General features: G+C 37.5%; 1 protein-coding gene across 1 annotated transcript in view; it reads left to right on the forward strand.

Annotated features, from left to right (window-relative positions):
* Positions 1-25766, forward strand: part of DNAH5 (dynein axonemal heavy chain 5) — a 376240-nt gene that overhangs the window by 294687 nt on the left and 55787 nt on the right. The window contains exons 55-61 of the mRNA XM_033436578.2: positions 55-185; positions 3715-3868; positions 4392-4659; positions 15646-15877; positions 17286-17400; positions 17654-17830; positions 23208-23411. Of these exons, the coding sequence (XP_033292469.2) occupies positions 55-185; positions 3715-3868; positions 4392-4659; positions 15646-15877; positions 17286-17400; positions 17654-17830; positions 23208-23411 (1281 nt within the window). The remainder of the gene's footprint in view (positions 1-54; positions 186-3714; positions 3869-4391; positions 4660-15645; positions 15878-17285; positions 17401-17653; positions 17831-23207; positions 23412-25766) is intronic.

Genomic DNA, 25766 nt, shown 5'->3' on the forward strand with positions numbered 1-25766 from the left:
AAGTGAAATATTTGCACATTAAATGATACATGCTTTTTCTGTTTCATATTCTAGATCTCACGTGTCATTCGTACTCCCCGGGGAAATGCCCTCTTGGTCGGGGTGGGTGGATCAGGAAAGCAGAGCCTGACCAGGTTGGCTTCATTCATTGCTGGCTACACTTCCTTCCAGATCACTCTGACAAGGTAACACGCTTTCGCTTTAATTAACCTGAAATGGATTTTGATAAATGGTTCTCAGAAGCCACTTGGGGTTAAGAATGCGTTTTTCTTATACATAAGGGAATCATAATCGTTTTTCTTCTTGAATATTGACTTATTATCCTCCCTTTTCAACCTCTGTCATAGACCATGAAAATTTCACATGAATGATTTACTTTTGAAACACTTTAGCCTCTCATTTCAGTGAACAGATGCCTCTCTGTTTTCATGTTATGCTTGATATGAGTATTGTGTATATTCCTTTTAGTGCATTTCAAAAGAAATTTGTCCCTACTAAATGTTAATTCAGGTTTCAAGAATGTTATTAAACTGGAAAAACAGATGAAAAGTTTATGCTGGTTTACTCATTCATACATTTAAAAATATTCATTGAACACCAACTGTGTGTCAGGCACTGGCTCAGTGCTGAGATACACGGTAAGCAAGATAAACCTGGCCTGTGTCATCATGGAATTTACAGCAGTTCAATGGGGACAGTTGAGCAACTCACTCAATAAGATGTGATACGTAGGTGCTCTCTCTGATAAGGAAATAAATGCAGACCAGACCAGAGTCTGTTGAAACATGAGGGAAGGACTCCTGATCTTGTCTAAGGGATGGTCAGAAAAGGCTTCCTGGAGAAAGAGATGTTTCAGCTGAGACATGAATATGAGTAAGAATTATCTCAGAGAAGAGACACAGTAAAGAATGTTCCAGGCAAAAGGATCAGCACATGTGAAGTTACATTTGAGGGCCTGGAAGCAGTTAAATATGGCTGGTATATAGCATAAGGTGGGAAGTGGGAAAGGAAGAGAAATGGAGGTCTTTGAAGGTATCATAAGGAATTTGGACTTCATCCTAGAGCAGTGGGAAACCATTAATGTGTCACCCCTAGGGGAGGCATGTCACATCTGCATGTGGAGAAGGTGGAAGAAGGAGCTAAGCTGGAAGGGTTATAAGCCTGTCTCAGGGATCTCAGCAACAGATGGTGGTGTCCCGAGGGGTGGAAGTGAAAGAGGAGAAAAGAGGGAAGATTCAAGATATCCTTAGGAAGCTGGAGCTTTTGGACTTGGTACATCCTGGTTTTGGCTTGGGAAACTGGATAGTTGGCGCTGCTACTCATCAGGGTAGGGAATCCCAGAAGGGTTGTCCTCGGCCATGTGTGTGCAGTGCGGGGAGAATTAGGAAGTGGAAAAGGAACATGTAGAGAGGCTAAACAGAACTTAAGGATCAACCGAGATAAGGCTAGAAGCAAGAGGCCAGTTTGGGAAGTTTATTTGGGCTGAATAGTATTAGAAGTTAATTTCTAGGTGTGAGAGTCTTGCCTGTCGGGCATTGACGAAGCGTTGGCTTGGAGCTGTAGGCAAAACATGCTACTGATCTATCTCACTGATGGAGGGCCATAGCCCCCTGCTGGGACAAAGGTTGGAAATGATTAAACATTGGGTTTGGAGATCCGAATACTCAAGTTGTTGTTGTTACACATTTTATTTGGTCTAAATGACTGGATTCTGCTTGGAGAATCAATCTAAAACGTTACTGTGTCTTTCAAGTACTGAAACAGAGAGAAATAATCTTAGTTGCCTTGTGTATAATTCTTCTAGTTTGTGGATAGAAGCAATGTTAGATAAAAGGTAACCTGTACAGGAAGGGGATTGAACTCTGAGATTTTTGTTCCTAACATTTTGTATAAAACCTTATCGTTTCAAAGCGCTTTTACTTGCGCAGGCTAATTTGATCTTCAAAAGAACTTTGTGGCTTTGTGGGTTAGCAGGACATATCACAGCTGAGGTTCAGAGAGGCTATGATTTGCCTGAAGTCCCGGATAAACCTGGGAATTAACCACAAGATTTCTGGTTTCTGGTCTGCCATGACTTTAACTACGCCGTGCTGCCTCAGAAAAAACACCTTACGAGTCCTCTCTTTGTGATAAATTGGTTCCTCTGCAGGTCATATTGGGACTGCTCCAGTACTGATGAAAAGGAGGGTCAGGGCCTTCTCTGGATTCTCATAACCTTCCAGAGACGATCCTACTGCCTTAGCCTTTGCATAGCCACATGACCAAGGCTCAGGAAGCAAGGGCCTCTCCTTTGGGAAGCGCAGCCATTTGTTAGATGACTCAGGTCATATTATTTGAGGCAGGGGGGTCCTTGAGATCCAGGGGACTGGACTGAAAGTTTTCCCCATATCACAAGAAGCTGGGGCGAGCTATTTTCCTTTGTCCTCTCCCTCCTTCCCCACCCCTCTTCCTTCCTTCCTTCCTTCTTTCCTTCCTCCTTCCCTCCCTTTCTCTCTTTATTCTTTCTCTCTCTCTTTTACGGGACTGTGTCTTTGAACATTTTTTCTGGTATCTCAGATCTCACTTTTCTAGCAGTCTTCTTGAAATATTGATGCATGGTAGTGGTATTTCTGGTTCTAGGGTTTAGGTTTTAAACGTTCAAAAAGCAGAGTATAGAAGTTAAATATTTGGTAGCTTTTTAAAAATCAGAAGGCCATTTGCTCTTGTGCTCTGAACTCTGAGTTTATTTAATGACACAGAATTCAAATAATAATTTAGTGAGTCTGAGTCTCCAGGACTGGAATATTTTAATTTTTACTTTTGGCAGTAATTGGCTACTCTATATTGTCTAACATTTCATGATTGCAAGTTGACTTCCACTAAGTGATTGCTTTGGATGTGAGAGATTTAGAGTGGGATATTTAATGTTTCCATCGATTCTACTATAGTGCACTGATTGCTCAGAAAACTCTTTCATGTGACGTCCAAAGATGCAATGAAAATAGTTGTGTTGGGAATGAGGAGGGTGCAGTTTACAGTGGGGCATCGCCCTCACCCCATATAATGACGGCTTGAAATGCTTTAGTTTAGATTAGTTCAATTTATGAGGTATCTTCTAAAATATCAATTGCAGATGGGTGCTTAGTAAATATTAGAATTTGACATTTCCCTTACCTTTTTTTTTTTTTTTTTTTTTTTGTGGTATGCGGGCCTCTCACTGTTGTGGCCTCTCCCGTTGTGGAGCACAGGCTCTGGACGCGCAGGCTCAGCGGCCATGGCTCATGGGCCCAGCCGCTCCGCAGCATGTGAGATCTTCCTGGACCGGGGCACGAACCCATGTCCCCTGCATCGGCAGGCAGACTCTCAACCACTGCGCCACCAGGGAAGCGCTCCCTTACCTTTACCAACAAATATTTTCAAAATGAAACATGTATAGACATTCTGATGGCATTATGGTGTGGTTAAAAATTATACTTTTGCTTTAGGTTGATTTTTCACTCTAGATGTTTTTTGTGTGTAAAATATAATGTTTTATAAAATGTGGAGTCTTAAAAATTATTTTAATTTCTGCAAGTAAATATAATGAACAGGTAATATTTACATACAATAAAATACCTGTCTGATGGCACAATATCAGCATTTTTTGTTAACCAAATGGCATAAAGCATTGTTATAAGGGTCTTTCCTTCCCATTAACATATTTTAGCTGATGACACAATGACAATATTTCTTTAGGTCCTACAACACATCAAATCTGATGGAAGACCTGAAGATTTTGTATAGAACAGCTGGTCAGCGAGGCAAAGGAATCACTTTTATTTTCACGGACAATGAGATTAAAGATGAGTCGTTTTTGGAATATATGAATAATGTTTTATCATCGGGTGAGGTAGGAGCTCATTTATTCTTGATGTGTTTTGCCTCTTCAGATTCCCTCCAGTGTTAGAGCTCTGTGTATTTCCTTCTGTTAAAGTACTGAATAAGTGCTATTATTGGGATTAGGTGGTCGGTAGGAAGAATGGGTTTTTCTGTTGGGTTTTCGAAGAACAAAAATCCCAATCAAAACGTGGAGCTATGCATTGAAAACGTTACTGAAAGTTCCAAGAGAGAAATGGAAAAACGGAAGAAGAAGGTTGCAAGGAAAGCTGGTTGGATTTTTGATATGTCCATTTACCCCCTTAACGGGCTATGACTTTCCAGTTAGTAATAGAATCATTTGTGTATTTTAAAACACGGTTTAAAATTCTGTCTCATCTTCCATCCTATGGAACATTAATGCTTCTCTTATTCTATACATGAAAGGTGAGTTTAAGGACACAAATGAAGGCAAGAGATTATACATAGTGAGCTGTATATTTTGATCTGTTTTCATATGCCTGTATTGAATTTGAACGTCTGCACTTTTCTCGAAGGTCTCCAACCTATTTGCCTGCGAAGAAATTGATGAAATTAATAGTGATCTCATATCAGTCATGAAAATAGAGTGCCCCAGGCGCCCTCCTACGAATGAGAACCTGTATGATTACTTCATGAGCCGGGTCCGACAGAACCTTCACATTGTGCTCTGCTTTTCGCCAGTGGGGGAGAGATTTCGAAATCGCGCTTTGAAGTTTCCTGCCCTTATTTCAGGATGCACTATTGTCTGGTTCAGCCGATGGCCTAAGGATGCCTTAGCTGCTGGTTAGTGTGGTGGAAATTTTTATATCAGAGTTTCTGGTTTACTGTGTGTGTGTGTGTGTGTGTATTTATATTCTGTGCTCTTTGCTGTCTCTCTACCGGATTGAGCCAAAAGTCACTTTGTCCAGGGTTTGAGGGTTTTTGCAAGACTGTTGCTCTCTCTCCTTTGGCAGCATTTTTTTCCCAGAGCGTGATTATCAGCGAATGAGATCTTCAGTCTGTGCCTCCGTGGGTTAATTTACAGTGATTCTAGTGTTTTCATTGTGGTGGAAAGCTTTGTCTCAGTTGGTCCCCAGGCCGGTTCTAGGACGTCACAGGAGGACACTGAGGTTTTAATCTCATTTGTGTTCTTTTTTAAGTGGGTTGGCCAACCTCAGAGTAGTTTAAGCCGAGTATCTCTTGGACGTTTCCTTCTTGTGGCTGCAGTGCTGGAAATCCAAGAGGAAAATGTTGTCCGCCATCCTCTGATGGCTTCTGTGCCTGAAACAAGACGTTAAACAGAGACTTTCATGACTGGAGCCCTTGCTGCTTCTGCTTCTGTCTAGTCTTCCCTCCTATGGAACATTAATGCTTCTCTTATTCTATACATGAAATTGAACACAAACGTTGTATAGGAGATGTTAGAGATCATCCCTTAAGTTTACGTTTTTTTCAGCTTTTGGTGAGAAATTGTCTGTGGCTGTTTTAAAAGATAGAGATAGTTAGGTCTCATCTCTGACCTATTGTAGCAGAACTTCAGAAGAACCCTGATTCAGGGCAGTAGCTTTCAAACTTTTTGTCTGATTATTGTGTCATCATAATAATTAAGAGGAGTCTTGTTTTCCAGTAAAACATGACAGGTAGCCCCAATAGATAAAACAGCGAAGAGCAGAGGACAGGAAGGACTCTGTAGCCTCACCCTTTCACGGTGCTGCCAGCTGCTTCTTCCGCATCTGCCTCTCCAGCTATGTGTACCCAGTTGGAGAACGACTGATTAACCGTCTCCTGCCCTTTATAGATGGAGAACTGGGGACAGTGGAGCTGAAGTAATTATCAGAGGTGCAAGAAGCCAATAGCTATAGCCAACGTGTGTATACACACACACATATAGTGTATATATATTCTCAGCACACTACTCTTGATAATAATGGTTTTTCTGATCTGTGGCTTTTAAACACAAAATATTTTTATATATTTGAAGTACAAATGTACAGTGTTGTCTCTTATAAGATTTGAGAAAACATCCATGATTTAAAATTTTAAGTCCTGTTAAAATTTGAATACAACTAAGGGTAAAACTTTAAAATTCCTTGAAGTAGGATATAAATGCAGAGCACAAAACCACAGTAGTTAAGAGCTATTTTAAGTTTACTATGAACTGTGATCATTAGTACGCAAGTGGTTTGTAGAATATCATGTAAGGTATTATTATTAATAATAAATATAATTTCAGGTGACAAACACTGTAATATACTATAATTAGGATGACTTAATTTAAATAACGGAGCCCTTCCTGGCAAGTCTTTATTTCAATTGTCCCTTCTATTGCAAGATAAAAGGTTGTTCCTTTGTTGATTTCTCACAAATCTTCCCCATTGTTTTAAATCTCATTGCATCAACCCAAGCCAAGGTTACATGGAGGGCAGGGAAGCTTTCATTTCTGTGTCAGCAGTTCCTAGCAAGTGTCCTGACTTTCATGCATGCATCTATTTTCTCGTGTATTCAGAACATAATTATTGAGCTTCATACACCATTTATGGAGCCAGGCATATTGGAGGGCAAGGCAGACCCGTTTCTTTGCCCCAGATCCTCTTCCCTGGCAAACTCATCCACAGGCTCCTGTGTACTATGCCCCATCAGTTTTTATCTCTGGTCTCGTCTGTCCTCTGGCTTGAAATCTGTGCACTCAACTGCCTGCTTGATACGTTCTTGTAGATGTTTCGTAGGCTCCTTAAACTCAAAGTGTCTAAAACTGAACTGGTTCAGCTCTGGTCACTCTCTCCCAGGAAGTCCCACGATCGTCCATGAAACTTGGCAACAGAAAACTCTTTGTCTTTAACACCTTTCTTTTCTTCAACTCTCAAGTCTGCTCCATCACTAAGTCATGCCAATTTTGTCTCCTAAATATTGGTGGGATCTATCCAACTCTTTCCCTTTCACTGGCATCCTAGGCCAAGCTATCATTGTAACTCACCTGGAAAACTCAAAGAGCTTTCTAATGATCCCTCCTCCTCTTTCACCTGTCTCTCATCCATCTTACGATGCGGACAGAACAGTGAGAAAAACATAAACCCAGTCACATTGCTTTCTATTTAAAACCTTCCACCGCTCTTAGGAAAAAGCAGTCTCTAGCTTGGCCTTCAAGGCTGGGAGAAGCTGACCCCACCTACCTCCTCAGCCTTACCTGAGGTCACTTTTTCCTCCTGATCTGTTCTCCTTGATTCTTGAATGTGACCTTTTTCTTCCCATGCAATGCCCTCTTCCTGCCATTCTCCCTGAGCCCTCCTCCCTCTTGTTTGGATACTCCTGGCTCAGCTAAATGTCATTTCCTCAGGGAAAACTTCCCCTGTTCCCACCCCCTCCCCACACCCCCAAAGCCAGTTCCACTGTTACGTATTTCACAGCACTCTGTGCTTTTGCTTCCTGGGACTAACCACAGTTTGCAATTTAAGTACTTAGTTGTATGATTTGATTAATGCTTATCTGTCCTGCTAAACTAAAACTCCATGGGCTCAAGGACTACATATCTTTGTTCATAATTTCAGCAGCTACCAGTATTCAACACCTACAGTGTTCAGCCAATGGCTCAGACTGTCAAAATTCATCATCCTTCGATAATACGGCCCTAACTTACTTGCAGTCTTCTCTAATCCAACACGAACCTTCTCTTGGTTTTTTTCAGATATACATCTTTTGTTTGATTTCTGAGCATCCTTGAATCATCTTTATTCTTCCACACATAGTCCCCCTTTATCAAGAATCTTCTCTCTCATCTTTGTTTATCTAAGTTCCAAAGCTTAATCAAGACCCATCAGATCCTTCACTCTTCCTTTGTTTGCTTCGGAATACTTTTTCCCCCTTTTCTTAAACCTCCTGTATCTTTAGCACTTAAACTTTATATAATGCACCTAGGCATTTCAATCTTTTCAAACCTTTTGATAACCAGTGAGCTTTTGTGACTATGCCTCCAATCTAGTCTAGTAAATATTTAGAGCCAGTATACTACATGAATATATAGTACTGTGATCGTCACAGTAGTGGATAAAATAATTATAAGATATGAGACATACCTCCTTTCTTTTATAAATATAAAATCTTGTTGGGAAAACCAGCATCTACACTTAATACCAACCTGCCTTACGTTATTTTGAAAGAATACCATCTGTAGGTATTGGAAACACTTCAATACATTTAGGGATTTAAGTGTCATATATTCTTTTTAGAAAATTAGCAGGACGCTTTCTAGAAAAACCATTTAAATTGCTTTTATGATCCTGATTCTGAATTAAATTATTATCTCCAGTCACATTAATGAGAAAATATATCATTTTTAGCATATTTTATTTATATTATAATAAATATTTTCTATAAAAGTATTAAATTATTGTGTATTTTTCTAATTTATTTATTTATTCCTTAAGATATACTTTATTTTAATTTTTTTAAACCACTTTATTGAGGTATGGATGACATAAAAAGATCTGTGCATATTTAATATATACAACTTGACAAGTTTGGACATAGGTATATACCTGTGAAACTATAACCTATGCCATAAACATATCCATTATTACCTCTAAAAGATTCCTCCTCACTTGAATGATGAAGACGATAATGATTGTTTTGTGATAAGAACACTTAACATAAGATATACCCTCTTAGCAAAATGTTTTGACTATACAATACAGTATGGGTAACTATAGGCACTATGGCATACAGAAGGTCTATAGGACCTATTCATATGTATAACTGAAACTTCGTATCTTTTGACTAATACCTCCCCATTTCCTCCTCCTAGCCCTTGGCAACCACCAGTCTACTCTCTGTTTCTATGATTTGATTATTTTAGGTTCCTCATGTGAGTGACATCATGTATTATTTGTTCTTGTTGTCTGGCTTATATCACTTAGCATAATGCCCTCCAGGTTCATCCATGTTTTTGCAAATGGCAGAATTTCCTTCTTTTTTTAAGGCTGAATAATATTCCATTGTATGTAAATACTGCATTTTCTTTATCCATTCATCCGTGGATGGACACTTGAGCTGTTTCCATGTCTTGTTTATTGTGAATAATGCTGCAGTGAACATGGGAGTGCAGATATCTCTTCAGGATCTTGATTTCAATTTCTTTGGATATATACCCAGAAGTGGGATTGCTGGATCATATGACAGTTCTATTTTTGACTTTTTGAGAAACCTTTTACTACTTTTCATAGTGGTTGTACCAATTTACATCTCCACCAGTAGTGTACAAGGGTTCTCATTTCTCTACATCCTGGCCAACACTTGTTATCTTTTTTTTTCCTGATAATAGACATCCTAACAGGTATGAGGTGATATCTCATTGTGGTTTTGTTTTTTTAAATTATTTTTATTTTTTATTGAAGTAGAGTTGATTTACAATGTTGTGCTGGTTTCAGGTGTACAACAAAGTGATTCAGTTATATATATATATGTATATATTCTTTTTCAAATTCTTTTCCCATATAGGTTATTACAAAATATTGGGTATAGTTCCCTGTGCCATATAGTAGGTCCTCGTTGTTTATCTATTTTATATATAGCAGTGTGTATATGTTACTCCCAAATTCCTAATTTTTCCCTCCCCCCCCCACCTTTCCCCTTTGGTAACCATAAGTTTGTTTTCTATGTTTATGAGTCTGTTTCTGTTTTGTAAATAAGTTCATTTGTATCTTTTTTTCTTAGATTCCACATATAAGTGATATCATATATTTGTTTTTCTCTGTCTGACTTACTTCACTTAGTATGATAATACCTAGGTCCATTCATGTTGCTGCAAATAGCATTATTTCATTCTTTTTTATGGCTGAGTAGTATTCCATTGTATATATTACCACATCTTCTTTATCCATTCATCTGTCGATGGACATTTAGGTTGCTTCCATATCTTGGTTATTGTAAATATTGCTGCAGTGAACATTGAGATGTATGTATCTTTTCAAATTATGGTTTTCTCTGGATATATACCCAGGAATGGGATTGCAGGATCATATGGTAGAGCTATTTTTAGTTTTTTAAGGAACCGCCATACTGTTCTCCATAATGGCTGTACCAATTTACATTCCCACCAACAGTGTAAGACGGTTTCCTTTTCTCCACACCCTCTCCAGCATTTATTATTTGTAGACTTTATTTTTTTATTTTATTTTTTATATTATTTGTAGACTTTTTGATGATGGCTATTCTGACTGGTGTGAGGTGATACCTCATTGTGGTTTTGATTTGCATTTCTCTAATGATTAGTGATGTTGAGCATCTTTTCATACCTTTGGTCAACTGTATGTCTTCTTTGGAGAAATGTCTATTTAGAGCTTTTGCCCATTTTTCAATTGGGTTGTTTGTTTTTTTGATGTTGAACTGTATGAGCTCTTTATTTTGGAGATTAATCCCTTGTTGGTTGCATCATTTGCAAATATTTTGTCCCATTCTGTAGGCTGTCTTTTCATTTTGTTTATGGTTTCCTTTGCTGTGCAATAGCTTTTAAGTTTAATTATGTCCCATTTTTTTAGTTTATTTTTTATTTCCATTACTCCAGGAGACAGATCCAAAAAGATATTGCTGTGATTTATGTCAAAGAGTATCCTCTCTACTATGTTTTCTTCTAGCAGTTTCTCATTGTGGTTTTGATTTGCATTTCCCTGATGATTAGTGATGTTGAGCATCTTTTCATATACCTGTTGGTATTTATATTCATATATCTTCTTTGGAAAAATATCTGTTTAGTTCCTTTGCTCATTTTAATCAGGTTACGTGTTTTTTGCTATTGAGTTGTAGGAGTTCCATTTATATATATATATATATATATATATATAAAAATATATAAATATCTATAAAAATATAAATATCTATAAAATATATTAAAAATATAAATTTAACCCTTTATTAGGTTTGCAAATATTGTCTCCCATTGCATAAGTTGCCTGTTCATTTATTGATTGTTCCCTTTGGTGTACATAAGCTTTTTAGTTTGTAATCCCACTCATCTATTTTTGCTTTTGTTGCCTGTGCCTTAGGTGTCACATCCAAAAAATCATTACCAAGACCAATGTTAAGAAGCTTTTCCTCTACATTTTCTTCTAAGACTTTTATGGTTCAGGTCTTACGTTTAAGTGTTTAATCCATTTTGAGTGAGTTGATTTTTGTGTATGATGTAGGATAAGGGTCCAATTTCATTCTCTTGCATATGGATGTCCAGTTTTCACCATTTACTGAAGAGGCTATCTTTTCACCATTGTGTATTCTTGGCACCCTTGTTGAAGATCATATGACTGTACATGTGTGGGTTTATTTCTGGGCTGTCTATTCTGTTCCATTGGTCTACATGTCTGTGTTTGTGCTAGTACCATGCTGTTTTAATTTTTGTAGGTTTGTTATATATTTTAAAATCAGGACGTGATTCTGATTTGTCCTTGCTCAAAATTGGGAGTCTTCTGTGGTTCCATATGAATTTTAGCATTTTTATTTTCTATTTCTGTATAAAATGCCTTTGGAATTTTGATAAGGATTGTATTAAATCTGTAAATTACTTTGGGTAGTATAGACATTTTAACAATATTAATTCTTCCAACCTGTGAACATATGATGTCTTTCTATATATTTATATCTACTGTAATTTTTTTTTTTTTTTGCGGTACGCGGGCCTCTCACTGCTGTGGCCTCTCCCATTGCGGAGCACAGGCTCTGGACACGCAGGCTCAGCAGCCATGGCTCATGGGCCCAGCCGCTCCATGGCACGTGGGATCTTCCCGGACCGGGTCACGAACCTGTGTCCCCTACATCGGCAGGCGGACTCCCAACCACTGCGCCACCAGGGAAGCCCTGTAATTTTTTTATTAGTGTTTTATAGTTTTCAGTACAAGTCTTTCACACCATTGGTTGAGTTTATGTCTAAGTGTTTAATTTTATTTCTTGATGCTCTTGTAAATGGTACTATTTTCTTAATTTTGGGTAGTTTATTCTTATTGTTTAGAGCATTTTTCTAATTTAAAGATACTCAGAAAAAGCCAAGTGTCCTCCTCTTTATCCCACACATACCATAAATACTAGATTTTGTAGTAATTATATTGCTTCTGAAAAAAAGTGAGATTTTTATATGTATGAATTTAAATGGACTGAATCTCTAGATGAAACATTTAAAGAAATATACGCTTTAGTTTATTTCATAAAATTCTTGTCCTTCCCACCATTTAGTAATCTCCTTTTTGGCAAATCTTTGTTTTTATCTTTATATGGAGTTGTTTTGAATTGCTTCTAAGTATCTGTATTATCTTTATTCTGGTGATATTGTATTTCTTAATGAAACACTGTGATTCCAAAGTCACTACTAAATCAATTAAGTTCATTTAGATTTCTCCAAGGTAAAGATAATTAATAATGTTCTACTAGACTCTGTTTTAAATCAGCAGATTATTATTAAAATAGGCTATCCTTATTTGTAACTAAAGTTTCAACAAAATCAATAGCATATATATGGCATATATTTCTTTTCAAGAGAAGGCCATTTTAGTTATGTAAGGAAACTGGCCCTCTTTGAAAATTATTACTTGATTTATACTATACAAGATTTTGGCCTTAGGAGTTAGTCACCACTGCTTCTGCAACTGCTCACAACTAATGGTGTATCATAAAAAGAAATGAGGCAACTGCACACAATAACCACTCAGAAAGTAATACCAACCACGTAGTTCCCACTGTTTCCCAGAAAAACTAGCATATTTTGTTTATGAAGCACATTAATCAGGAGATATTTTTGAACTTCGGGCTTCAATGAAAAAATGTTTGTTAACAGTCTAAAAACTCTATATAGTTTTGTTGTATTTGAATTTCTAAATCAAGGTGCTGTAGGCATTGGAATTCATCATCTTGGGCTTTGAATTCCAATCCTCCTACCTACAGGCAAACTTCTCTAAGCTTCATTTTCCTTGTGTATAAAATATACATAGTGATATCCATCACTTAAGGATATCCTAAGGATTAATTAATAAAGTTTTGTGGTTTAGGATCTGCCAGGATTAGATATGCTTGCCTTCTGAATGTAGAAATTAAGAATCTGTTTGGGTGTAAGAGAAAACCAGAGCAGCAGTGGCATAAACAAGTAGTTTTTTTTTTTTTCATTTTCCTGCTACCAAGAAAGGACACAGATGTGCAGCCTAGAACAAAGCCAGTGGGGACCTTACTCCTAGCTTGCTGTCATCCTTAGGGTGTGCCTCTTGTTCTTATAGGCACAAGAGGGCTGCTGCATCTCAAGGCTTTGTGTCTGTTGTTGTCTCATGAAGCTTTGCCTTTTATGTCAGGACAGGATTCTTCCCCAGGGACTTTTGTCTGCATGTCTTTGGCCAGAACTGAGTCACTCCCAGCTACATGAGGGTTTGGAGAATCAAAAGACTTTTAGTTGGGCAGATTGTTACTCTGAGCAAAATCCAGATTCTTTTAGTAACAAAGAGAGGGTATGGCTACTGGATAGGCAACTAATGTGCCCTTCTCACTTTATTACTTCAGTTCTTTTAATCCAAATGAAGTGGGAATTTGAGGGCACCAAAATTCAGGGACTGAGGCCACTGTACTCCCTTCTATCCCACACATCCATCACCTTATTCTACATCAAGTGAAGTGAACAAACAATACCAGGATATAATCTATACCAACCTCAGACATCAGCCTGAAGTTGGGCCCCAAAACTGGCATTGCTGCCTTGGTGATTGGATACTGAAGATGACTAAAGGGTTTTCCATGGCCTTTTGTCTGAGTCTCAGCAGGCTTGGGTAACCCTAAGAGGAACTGGTCCTTTTTTTAACCTTTCCTGCCTTAGAGATTGTGGGTATATGGAAAAATATACTTAGAATCCATTCCATTTTTTCTTCTTTGACTTTTTGGAGACATAAAAAGACAACTTGCTAAATAAAGAAAAAGTCACCATTATTGATACTCTCTGTTCATGTAAGGATAAAAATCATTACATGGTAAATACAGGAAAGTTTTCAGAAAGTGGGGATGTCCCTGAGAATATCCCATAATGCCAGGTAAAGCACTTGGTATCATGCCTGGCACATAGTAAATATTGCTGCCATTGTGGTTAAAACCTACAAACAATTTGTCATAGGCAAGAATAGTTTGTATGTTTCCAATAACCAGACTTAAACTTCCTAGAATTTAAATTGTTCTTTATAGTGGTTGCTTAACTCATATGAAAAAATGACTTCTGAGTGTCTTAATTTATTGCCTTTCATTATCTACAGTAAACTGTATTTGTAACCAAGCTGATAAATTGTCTCTATTATTTACATAGGTGTAAATACTGCCCCACAATTACATCATTAAGAACTTTAATTACTAACAGTGAGAAGATACCATTTTTTAATTTCTCTACTAGCTATCACCTGATAGGTTTGTTCACTCCATTCCTTCTCTTTCCCTCCCTCCTTATTGACCATATTTGTATTTGCAGCTCTTATGCACATTTTTCAATACTTTTAGCACTTTTAAAGGAAATCCGTAGGCCATTTTCTTCTACGATGAATAAAGATGGTTGTGATAATTTTTGACTGGGTTATGTATAACCCTTGTAAATTCCTGGGGATGGAGACCAAGTTTCATAGTGGTGGGTGCTTAGCACACACTCTACATATATGTGATGACGGATTAGCTCTGACTTTATGGGCTATTCTTATAATAGAAATGCTGTCTTAGAATTGGTCCCATGTCTGGCACTGTTGAGAAGATAAAGGTCTACAACAGAAGATTTTTACTCATACATTTTTAAAGGATACCATAAATTAGAATTGATAGATGGCCAGCTGCCACATTTAAGAATAAGATGGCCAAGGCGTAAAAAAATTTAGTGATGAACATTCCACATGCCAAATGCAATCAGAGCCTGGGGGAATTAAGGTTATGGCAGGCTCTGAGTTAAAAAAAATAATAAATGGGGTTGTTAAATATGAATACCAGGTGGGCACTGATTTCTGAGTTATTTGTACCACTTTTGTCCTTATGTAAACCATAAAACAGTCTGGCTGCTGACCAGAACCTGCAGCTGTGTAGAAGAAACTTCTTTGTACATGTACCAGAAAACAAAGAATTATGATAGGCTTAAAGTCTGTTATAGTTTTGTACATGAAAGGGAAAATAAAATTGTTAATGTCATAGGCCTGGGGCCAAAAATGCTGACATATATCTACCTAGCTGGGGCTATAAAAATGGCATGCATTCCTAAGAATTGTCTTTAGTTTATAAAAATATCCAGTTAACTTGTTTTCTTTTTTTTCCTTTTTTTTTTCTTTTTTACTTTTTGGCCACGCTGCATGGCATGTGGGATCTTAGTTCCCCGACCAGGGATCAGACCCGTGCCCCCTGCATTGGAAGCGAAGAGTCTTAACTACTGGACAGCCAGGGAAGTCCCAACTCAAAAAAAAAATTTTTTTTAATTGCAGTATAGTTGATTTACAATGTTGTGTTAGTTTCTGCTGTACAGCAAAGTGAGTCAGTTATACATATACATATATCCACTTGTTTTTAGATTCTATTCTCATATAGGTCATTACAGAGTATTGAATAGAGTTCTTTGCATTATTCAGTAGGTTCTTATTAATTATCTATTCTATATATAGTAGTGTGTATATGTCAATCCCAATCTCCCAATTTATTCCTTCTGCCTCTTTTCACCCCTGGTAACCATAAATTTGTTTTCTACATCTGTGACTCAAGCCAGTTAACTTTTAAAATGGTAATTCTCTTTCGTATTTCACATGCTGTTGTCTTTATTCTTTCTAGTGTCTGAACACTTCCTCTCTTCCTATGATATTGACTGCAGTTTGGAAACCAAGAAGGAAGTGGTCCAGTGCATGGGCTCCTTCCAGGATGGGGTAGCTGAGAAGTGTGTTGATTATTTCCAGAGATTCCGACGTTCTACCCATGTGACACCCAAATCATACCTCTCCTTTATTCAGGGCTATAAGTTCATATATGGAGAAAAGCATGTGGAAGTGCAAACTCTGGCCAACAGGTAAGTGTGAGGATCAAATATAAAGTTTTTTTTTTTTTTTTCTTTTGCGGTACGTGGGCCTCTCACTGTTGTGGCCCCTCCCATTGCGGAGCACAGGCACCGGATGCGCAGGCTCAGCGGCCATGGCTCACGGGCCCAGCCGCTCCGCGGCACGCGGGATCCTCCCGGACCGGGGCACGAACCCGTGTCCCCTGCATCGGCAGGCGGACTCTCAACCACTGTGCCACCAGGGAAGCCCCAAATACAAAGTTATTTTAAAGCAACAGCTTTTAACTAGGGGCAAATTTGCTCCTAGTGGACATTTTGCAATAACTGGAGACCTTTTTGTTTGTTACAGCTAGGGTGGAGGGGGTGGAGAGGTGCTACTGGCATCAAAAGAGTTAGCGGTCAGGGATGCTGCTAAACATCCTAACAGTGCACGGGACCATCCTCCACTGCAAAGTGTTATTCAGCCCCGAATACCACTGGTGCTGAGACTGAGAAACCTTCCTCTCAAGTTTGTTCAAAGGATTATTCCCTGGTTGCTAGGGGCTTTTTCTTGCCCAATAGGATTAAATGTTGCCAAGTTTTCATGTGGCCTCCCACTTTCTATAATATTGAATGACAATAATAGAAACCGTGGACCTGGAAGAAAGCTGAGAATACAGACATCCCCTCCCCGCTCTACTCATCTCTTTCTTCCTGCACATTCTGAGTGTCTGGGATAGAAAAGTCTGCCTGATGCTTATGTTCTCTGCATAGTAAAACCCTATTCACTGAAGCTTGTTCCCAATTTCCCTGCTCTGCCTTGCTCTTTTCTGAACACTTATATCTTCTGCCTGAATATAGCCAAGAATCAGCCAAGGTTGTTACATAAGGGACCTCTGGGTGGGTGATTGGACTGAATGACTCTGAGGCCTCCTGTCTTTAAGATCACATTATTTCAGAGTCAAGCAGGCGGTCGGGCCCTTCCCGAGGCTGTTCTGATGGCTTTAAATTTGTTTCTTTGCTTGATCCCAAATCTTTCTTCTTTTAATTTCATTGGTCTCATTAGAAAAACAGAGGTTATATATTTCCTTTTCTCCATGATAAGACTTCAAGCATTTGAAGTCTATTGTCTTTTAGCTAAAGTTCATTAAGCATGTTTCCTGCATGAGACAGATTCTAGACACTGTCGTTCCTCATGTCACGCAGTGTTCTTAGCAGACTTAACTCTTTTCACACATGGTCTATGAAGAACATACAATTGTCTTTAGTGTGGAATCAAGCCTGGACATTTACTCTCTTTGTCAAGCCCTCTCGGGTTTGCTACTGTATATACATTATTCTTCAAATATCGCCATTACTATATATATCAGTAGACCAGCGCTTAGAAAGTGTGGCCGAGAACCACACATTTTACACTCCCCACTTGGATTTTTAATCTCAGAATGAATACTGGATTGGAAAAGCTAAAAGAAGCTTCGGAGTCTGTTGCGGCCCTGAGCAAAGAATTGGAAGTGAAAGAAAAGGAGCTCCAAATGGCCAATGATAAAGCCGACACAGTGAGTAGACATTGACACGTGGACCATATTCATTTTGAATTCCCAGCTCATAAATGTTAATGATGTATGCTCCTTCACTAAATTATAACCATGGAAGCACAAATTATTTATTTCCATTAGAATACCATACTCTTAATTCTATGTACGAAGAATTGTGTAAGTGGACAAAATCAACAAATCAAGGCAAAACTGTGCATTTCCAGCTGGGTCTGTGGTAATTTTTGATGTACTTTTTTGTTTTATATTAAATTAGGTCTTAAAAGAAGTGACAATGAAAGCACAGGCTGCCGAAAAGGTCAAAGTTGAGGTACAGAAGGTGAAGGACAAAGCCCAGGCCATTGTTGACAGCATCTCTAAAGATAAAGCCATTGCTGAGGAAAAGCTGGAAGCAGCAAAGCCAGCATTAGAAGAAGCAGAAGCAGCCTTGCAGGTATATCTTTGTGATATAACAGATGCCACCTTTTAGGGCCTTGGAGGAAGATTAAGGCAGAAAAGATGAATAACAACAAGGAAATGTTCTACTGCTTCAGATGAAAGCTCTTTCTACTGGAATGATTTCAAGTCATATCTTCTGCTTGGAGATGTTATTTGAGTTTTTTAGATATTGCACATGGCGCTTCACATCTCATCTTCCTCACTCATGAGTGATGGGCAGTGTCATATAATGGTGATCTGGAGTCCTGGGTTCTCATTTCAACTCTGTAACCAATAAGCTATGTGACATTGGGAAAGTCACGTAAAATTTCTAAAATAACATTTCTTTTTCACTCATTCATTGTGGACGTTGGAGTAGGTTGGTAAGATACAACATTCTCTGAGTGTGTATATGAATTATCCAAATAAAGGACTACTGAGCTAACGTACCACGTTAATGTCAGAGTTCCAACACAGTTACTCAGTGCGATTGTGTGGCAAGAACAGAAATGGTGAAATTAGCAAAGAGGTTGGGTTCAGAGAAAATATGTTGAGTTTAGTGAAATAGGCCACACCTTCAAGGGCTGGTCGAGTTTGGAAGACCCAATTTGAGATGTTTTGGACTCACAATTGCTTTTACTTTAGTCTTACTCAACTACTGCCTTATGTTATTGATTCCTGGCTTAGAATGTGGCTGAAGAAATGGAACACTGCTGATCTGTCCACTGCTAATTCAAGTTATATAACCTCAATTGAACATGCATCATTACTTGATAATGTAATTATTATTTTTCACCACCTTCTCAGCTCACCACCTGAAACACTTCTAAATGCTTTTGATCCAAGTTAAGTCTTTAAGCTTTCTGAGTCAATATACAACATATTGTATAAGGGAATTTCTACTCTTTTGAGACAATGAAGATATTGTCTTCTTTTTTTATCTTTCCAATTTTCACGCTACTGTTTTATGTGATATATCTTTCCTTATTTTTTCTCCATCCCTCCTTGCACTGGCTAAACTGTCCTCCTTAATCCTTGAAGTCCTCCAGGGTCTTTAGTCTCTCAGATTGGTGGGTACCTCATCTCCCCTGCCCCACTTTTAAAAAGCCAATTTATGAAGGTAAGATTGACGTATAAAAAGCTGTACGTATTTAATCCGTATAGCTCACTGAGTTTGGGATGAGTGTATGCCTATGAAAGCATCACCATCTTCAAGGCCATAGATATATCCATCAATGCCCAAAGTTTCCTCCAGCTCCCTTTATTATTATTACTATTTTTTTGTGATAAGAACACAGCTTAAGCTCTACCCCCTTAACAAATTTTAAGTATGCAATAAAGTATTGATAACTATGGGCACTATGCTGTGTAGTAGATCTCTAGAATTTATTTATCTCACATAACGAAAACTATGTACTCTTTTTAAGAAAATTTTTTTTATATCTTTATTGGAGTATAATTGCTTTACAATGGTGTGTTATTTTCTGCTATATAACAAAGTGAATCAGTTATACATATACATATGTTCCCATATCTCTTCCCTCTTGCGTCTCCCTCCCTCCCACCCTCCCTATCCCACCCCTCTAGGTGGTCACAAAGCACTGAGCTGATCTCCCTGTGCTATGTGACTGCTTCCCACTAGCTATCTATTTTACATTTGGTTGTGCATATATGTCTATATATACACTACCACTCTCTCACTTTGTCCCAGCCTACCCTTACCCCTCCCCGTGTCCTCAAGTCCATTCTCTAGTAGGTCTGCATCTTTATTCCCATCTTGCCCCTAGGTTCTTCATGACCATTTCATTTTTTTTTTTTTTTTAGATTCCATATATATGTGTTAGCATACGGTATTTGTTTTTCTCTTTCTGACTTACTTCACTCTGTATGACAGACTCTAGGTCCATCCACCTCACTACAAATAACTCAATTTCGTTTCTTTTTACGGCTAATATTCCATTGTATATATGTGCCACATCTTCTTTATCCATTCATCTGTCGATGGACACTTAGGTTGGTTCCATGTCATGGCTATTGTAAATAGAGCTGCAATGAACATTGTGGTACATGACTCTTTTTGAATTATGGTTTTCTCAGGGTATATGCCCAGTAGTGGGATTGCTGGGTTGTATGGTAGAAAACTTTGTACTCTTTGACCATCACCTTCCCATTTGCTTCTTCCTCCAGTCCCTGGCAACCACCCTTCTACTGTCTGCTTCTATGAATCTGTTTTAGATTCCACATGTAAATGAGATTGTGCAGTATTTGTCTTTCTTTTTAGCTTATTTCACTTGTCATAATGTCCTCCAGATCCATCCATATTGTTGCAAATGGCAGGATTTCCATTTTTTTTAAAGGCTGAATAACATTCCATTGTATGTAAATACCACATTTTCTTTGTCCATTCATCCGTCAATGGACATTTACGTTGCTTCCATATCTTGGCCATTGTGAATAATACTGCAGTGAACATGGGGGTGCAGATATCTCTTTAAGATCCTGGACCTCATCTTCCCCCTGCCCCTTTTAAGGTACTCTGGCTTCACTGAGAGTCTCTGATCAACAGAGAGAAGACAATGATTGTGTAACTTCTAAACCTTTATTGAACTCATGATACCTAACAGCATCATAGGAACTGAGCATATGGTATCTCAGTTCTTACACATTTACATTTTCGCAAGATTTAAAAGCTTAGCATTTGTTTTGATATTATAAAATATTTTCCAGTATCCTTCTAATTTAGTACTCTCTACCACTAAAATATTCAACATAATCATCAATGCAGAAATGTGTGGGAACAGGGGTAAGGTGAGGGAATATATAGGAGAGGTTTTCAATAATTTCCTTCATTGGTTCTGTCTACATTTTATTGCCTCTTTATGAGCTTTTGAAATCTTGAAGTCTGGTACTACTAATTTATACTAAGAAAGTTCTGGGTACATCCAAACTCTCTTTTGGCATCAGGCCACGTAAATCTACACAACAAATAAGGTAACAGCAAAGAATGTGTCTCATCCTATCTCAATGCTCACCTGACTTGACACAAATATATATAAATATGTATTTATATATAACAGCCATATTGCTTTGCCTGCAGAAAAAAACAGGAATCTAATACTTAGCTGAAATAAGTTGCGCTTCAGATATACTCCTCTCCCGGACTCTTTTTACCTGGGTACCTAACATAATTGAGTCCAGTTCTGTTTGAAAATTCCCCCTTTTAAAGCTAAAGTGAAAATAAACAAATAGGACCTAATCAAACTTATAAGGTTTTGCACAGCAATGGAAACCATAAACAAAACAAAAAAGACAACCTACGGACTGGGAAAAAATGTTCGCAAATGATGAGACTGACAAGGGCTTAATTTCCAAAATATACAAATGGCTCATATAGCTCAATATCAAAAAAACAAACCACCCAATCAAAAAATGGGCAGAAGATCTAAATAGACATTTCTCCAAAGAAGACATACAGATGGCCAATAGGCACATGAAAAGATGCTCAATACCACTAATTATTAGAGAAATGCAAATCAAAAGTACAATGAGATACAACCTCACAGGGGTCGGAATGGCCAACATCAAAAAGTCTACAAATAATAAATGCTGGAAGGGTGTGGAGAAAAGGGAACCCTCCTACATTTTTGGTGGGAATGTAAGTTGGTGCAGCCACTATGGAGAACAGTATGGAGGTTCCTTACAAAACTAAAAGTAGAACTACCATATGATCCAGCAATCCTGCTCCTGGGTATATATCCAGAGAAAACTATAATTTGAAAAGATACATGAACCCCAGTTTTCACTGAAGCACTATTTACAATAGCCAAGACATGGAAGCAACCTAAACGTCCATTGACAGAGGAATGGATAAAGAAGATGAGGTATATACATACAATGGAATACTACTCAGCCATAAAAAAGAATGAAATAATGCCATTTGCAGCAATGTGGATGGACCTAGAGATTATCATACTAAGTGAAGTAAGTCAGACAGAGAAAAACAAATACCATATGATATCACTTATATGTGGAATCTAAAATATGGCACAAATGAAATTATCTATGAAACAGAAACAGACTCACAGACACAGAGAACAGACTTGTGGTTGCCAAGGGGGAGGTGGGGAATGGTTCGATTGGGAGTTTGGGGTTAGCAGATGCAAACTATTACATATATATGTATAACTGAATCACTGTGCTGTACACCTGAAACTAACACAGCATCGTAAATCAACTATACTTCAATAAAGTAAATTTTAAAACAAACAAATAAAAAACTAAAGTGAAATAACATGTCCAGCTCTTTTATATCCATTTTAATTTGATCCTTCTTTCCCTATTGGCAGGTATTATATTTCTCTCCTTTCTTTTATAGCCAAGCATCTCAAATTAAGGTCTATCTGCAATTTCCAGTTCTTTACCACAAATTCCCCTTCACTTCCAGCTGTCTAGAATTCACATATGCTAGTGTGTTGAAACAGACCTTTTCAAAGTAGATAGTTCCATTTCTAATGACGAAGTTCAGTGGTTTTCTTCTTTTTTGTCCCAATTCTCAGAGAAAAGATCATTAGCTTTGATGTGAAGGGGGTTTGTACCTTTCTTTGACAGGAGGGATGCCAATACAAATCGGATGGAAGGTTTTTCAAGACCTAGAAGGAATTAATGTACACTATGTCCTAGAAATAGGACAGTGTCATATGCTTATCTTTAATATTTTTCCAATGTTTATTCCATAAAGAGTTTGATAGAAAAGTTATCGACTACAACAAGTCTAGGTGACTATTAAGTAATTTTCTGTATAAGAATCTCTGTACTAGAAATGGAACAGAACTTTTCTAAGAGCTTAGTGAAATTCCTATTGCTCAAGTTCCATCATTTAAAGGTTAGTTCCCAGCTAAGAAACCTCTAACTATTCAATCTGGCAGCCCTGAGGCTACAACTAGTGTCAGTCCCTGGTGGCAAGTCTTAAGAGAGAGAGAGGCAGATTCTTGACCTACATAACTAATGAGTAAAAAAAAAGCACTGCAAATTCTGGAGTTTTCCTGGTTTAGAATCCCTGGAATCTACTTAAGTGCTGACGATTCTTTTCCTTTCAGATAAGTTTTTTTCTGAGGCTAAGTTGTGGTTACAATTTTAGAGAAGTCACAGCTCCTTATCTGCTCGTGAACACGCCTCTCACTATATCTCCTTTGGCTGTCACTTTGAATTGTAAAAATGTGAACTTTGGGGGATGTGTGGTTTTTCTTGGGGATTAAATATGCATCTAGCTCCCATGACTGCATCAAACTTAAAAATGCTTTCTTTCCTCTGTTGAAGTAGTAGCCTTTAGAGAGTAAAGGTTTGTTTTCACTTATCTTGTCTGAGATTGGGTGATGACCTCCTTTCCTCCCCAGACCATCAAGCCTTCTGACATTGCTACTGTCCGCACGCTGGGCCGACCCCCACATCTCATCATGAGGATCATGGATTGCGTGCTGCTGCTGTTTCAGAGGAAAGTCAGTGCAGTGAAAATTGACCTGGCAAAAGGCTGTACAATTCCTTCCTGGCAGGAATCTTTAAAACTGATGACTGCAGGAAACTTTTTACAGAATTTACAGGTTGGTGGTTCAATAATGATGGGCTAGGAGGGGACTCAGACTTCATTAGAGTATCTGGGTCCTTTAATAGAAGACGTTTCTGAAGAGAATCTACCCTGTGGACATATTTTTAACTTACTAATTTTTTTCATCTTTATTGGGCTATAATTGATAAATAACACTTTTATATAATTAAGGTGTATGACTTGATGTTTTGCTATATGTTAATACATTGTGAAATGATTTCACCAAAATCCATCCACTAAATCCAATAAATAGCCAATTAAATATCCATCACCTCACATAATTACCGTTTTTTCCTTTTTTTTTGTGGTGAGAGCATTTAAGATCTACCCTCCTAGCAAATTTCAAGTAAACAATACAGTATTGTTAACGATATTCACATTGCTGTACATTAGGTCCCCAGGACCTTCTCATCTTGCATAAGTGACCTTTGACCCTTGACCAACATCTTCCCCTTTCTTCCTCCCCCCAGCTCCTGGCTACCACCATTCTATTCTCTGCTTCTATGAGTTTGACTATTTTAAGTGACACCATGAAGGCTTTGTCTCTCTCTGGCTTATAGCACTTCACATAACGGTCCATCCATGTTGTCACAAATGGCAGAATTTCCTTCTGTTTTAAGCCTGAATAATAGTCAACATACATATTTTCAACTTATATTTACGTATTTTTTCAGAGTAGAATTTCTCTTTCAAATATAAGGCATTGTAAGTATTAGAGCTTTTCCTGGCAGATTTTAGGCATATTAAAACATCATCAGCAGCATATTTCAGTAAAAGTTAAAAAAATCATTTTAAGGAACCCAAACATATGTGCATATATTATTTGCATATGAGTACATATATATTTTTATTTCACAAGTCTCAATTGTAATTTTTTGAGTATTAACTTGCATCTTTTAAATTTTATTATGAGGTAACATTTACATATGATAAAATGCACAAATTTAAAGTGTATATTGTAAATCAACTACACTCCAATATAAAATAAAAATTTAATTAAAAAAAGGGTATAGCTTAATGAATATTTACATGTCTATACCTATTAATGAACACTGAAATCAAGATTTGTATTTCCAGACCCCAGCAATCTCTTTTGTGTCCCAACACAGTCAGTAATCTCCCAAGATAAACATTATTCTGACCTTTATCCCAATAATTAGTTTCACCTGTTTTGAAATTTACGTACATGAAATCATATCATATGAACTCTTTTGTTTTGGCCTCTTTCATTCAACACGTCTGTGAGATTCTTTCTTATTGTTGCACAAGACAGTATTTCATTCTTTTTTCATTGCTACACAGCTTTCCAGTAGATGAATATGCAATAGTGTGTGACAAATGTTTAACAACTGGTTCTCTGGTGAGAAAAAAGAAAAAGCTCTGATTTGTAGTGTTTGCCAATTTTCATAGTGTAAATATCCCCACAATGGCTGATTTCAAGCTACCAGAATGATGTTGCTGAATGTAGAGTTGGGAAGAGGTACATGGTAGCATGCTGTGATAAGGTAGTCCCACTGGGTAGATACAATAAATGTAAATGACCTCAAAAATGTAGACAGTAAAATGTAGCAAAATAATTAGAAGGTGATGACTTTTGACTATACATTATTTTTGTTCAAAATAACATTTAATTGTAAGTTTTTATAATTTAATTTTAAATAATGGCTGTATTTAACAAGTCTGTAAAATTTCTGAAAATTTAGTAATCGTTTCTCATAAGTTTATATCTACCAGCACCAGCGTGAAATGCTGTAATGCGCTTTAATTTGTTTGTCCTTGTATTGTTGATGGATTTTTGAGACGTTACTAGTTTGGGGCTATTATAAATAAAGCTACTATGAATATTGGTCATTTAGTGGGCATGTTTTCATTTCTATTGGCTCTATACTCAGGAGTGGAATTTCTGGGTCTTAGGTTATACATTTAATCAGCCTTAGTAGATAGTGCCAAAGAGGTTTCAAAAATTGTTGTATCAGTTTACATACCTGCAAGCAGTGTATAAGTTGCTCCATGTCTTAACCATTTTCTACTTTTAGCTATTCTGAAGGGTTTGTTGTGTTGTCTTATTATTGTGGGTTAGTTTGCATTTCTCTGATGACAAATGATGCTGAAAATCTTTTCATCAGTTTATGAGCCCTTTGGGAACTCTTTGGTTAAGTGCCTGTACATTTAAATGTACAGATCTCCTGTACATTTAAATTTTTTATTATTTTGTAGAATTTATATATAAAATATGGGTAATTTGTCATTTCTATGTTTGCAAATATCTTCTCCCACTTTCTGCCTTAGTTGTTCATTCCATTAATGGTGTCTTTTGATAAGGAGATATTCTTAAGTTTAGTATAGTCCA

This window comes from Orcinus orca, chromosome 3 (assembly GCF_937001465.1).
Source record: "Orcinus orca chromosome 3, mOrcOrc1.1, whole genome shotgun sequence".
NCBI classification, from domain to species: Eukaryota; Metazoa; Chordata; class Mammalia; order Artiodactyla; family Delphinidae; genus Orcinus; species Orcinus orca.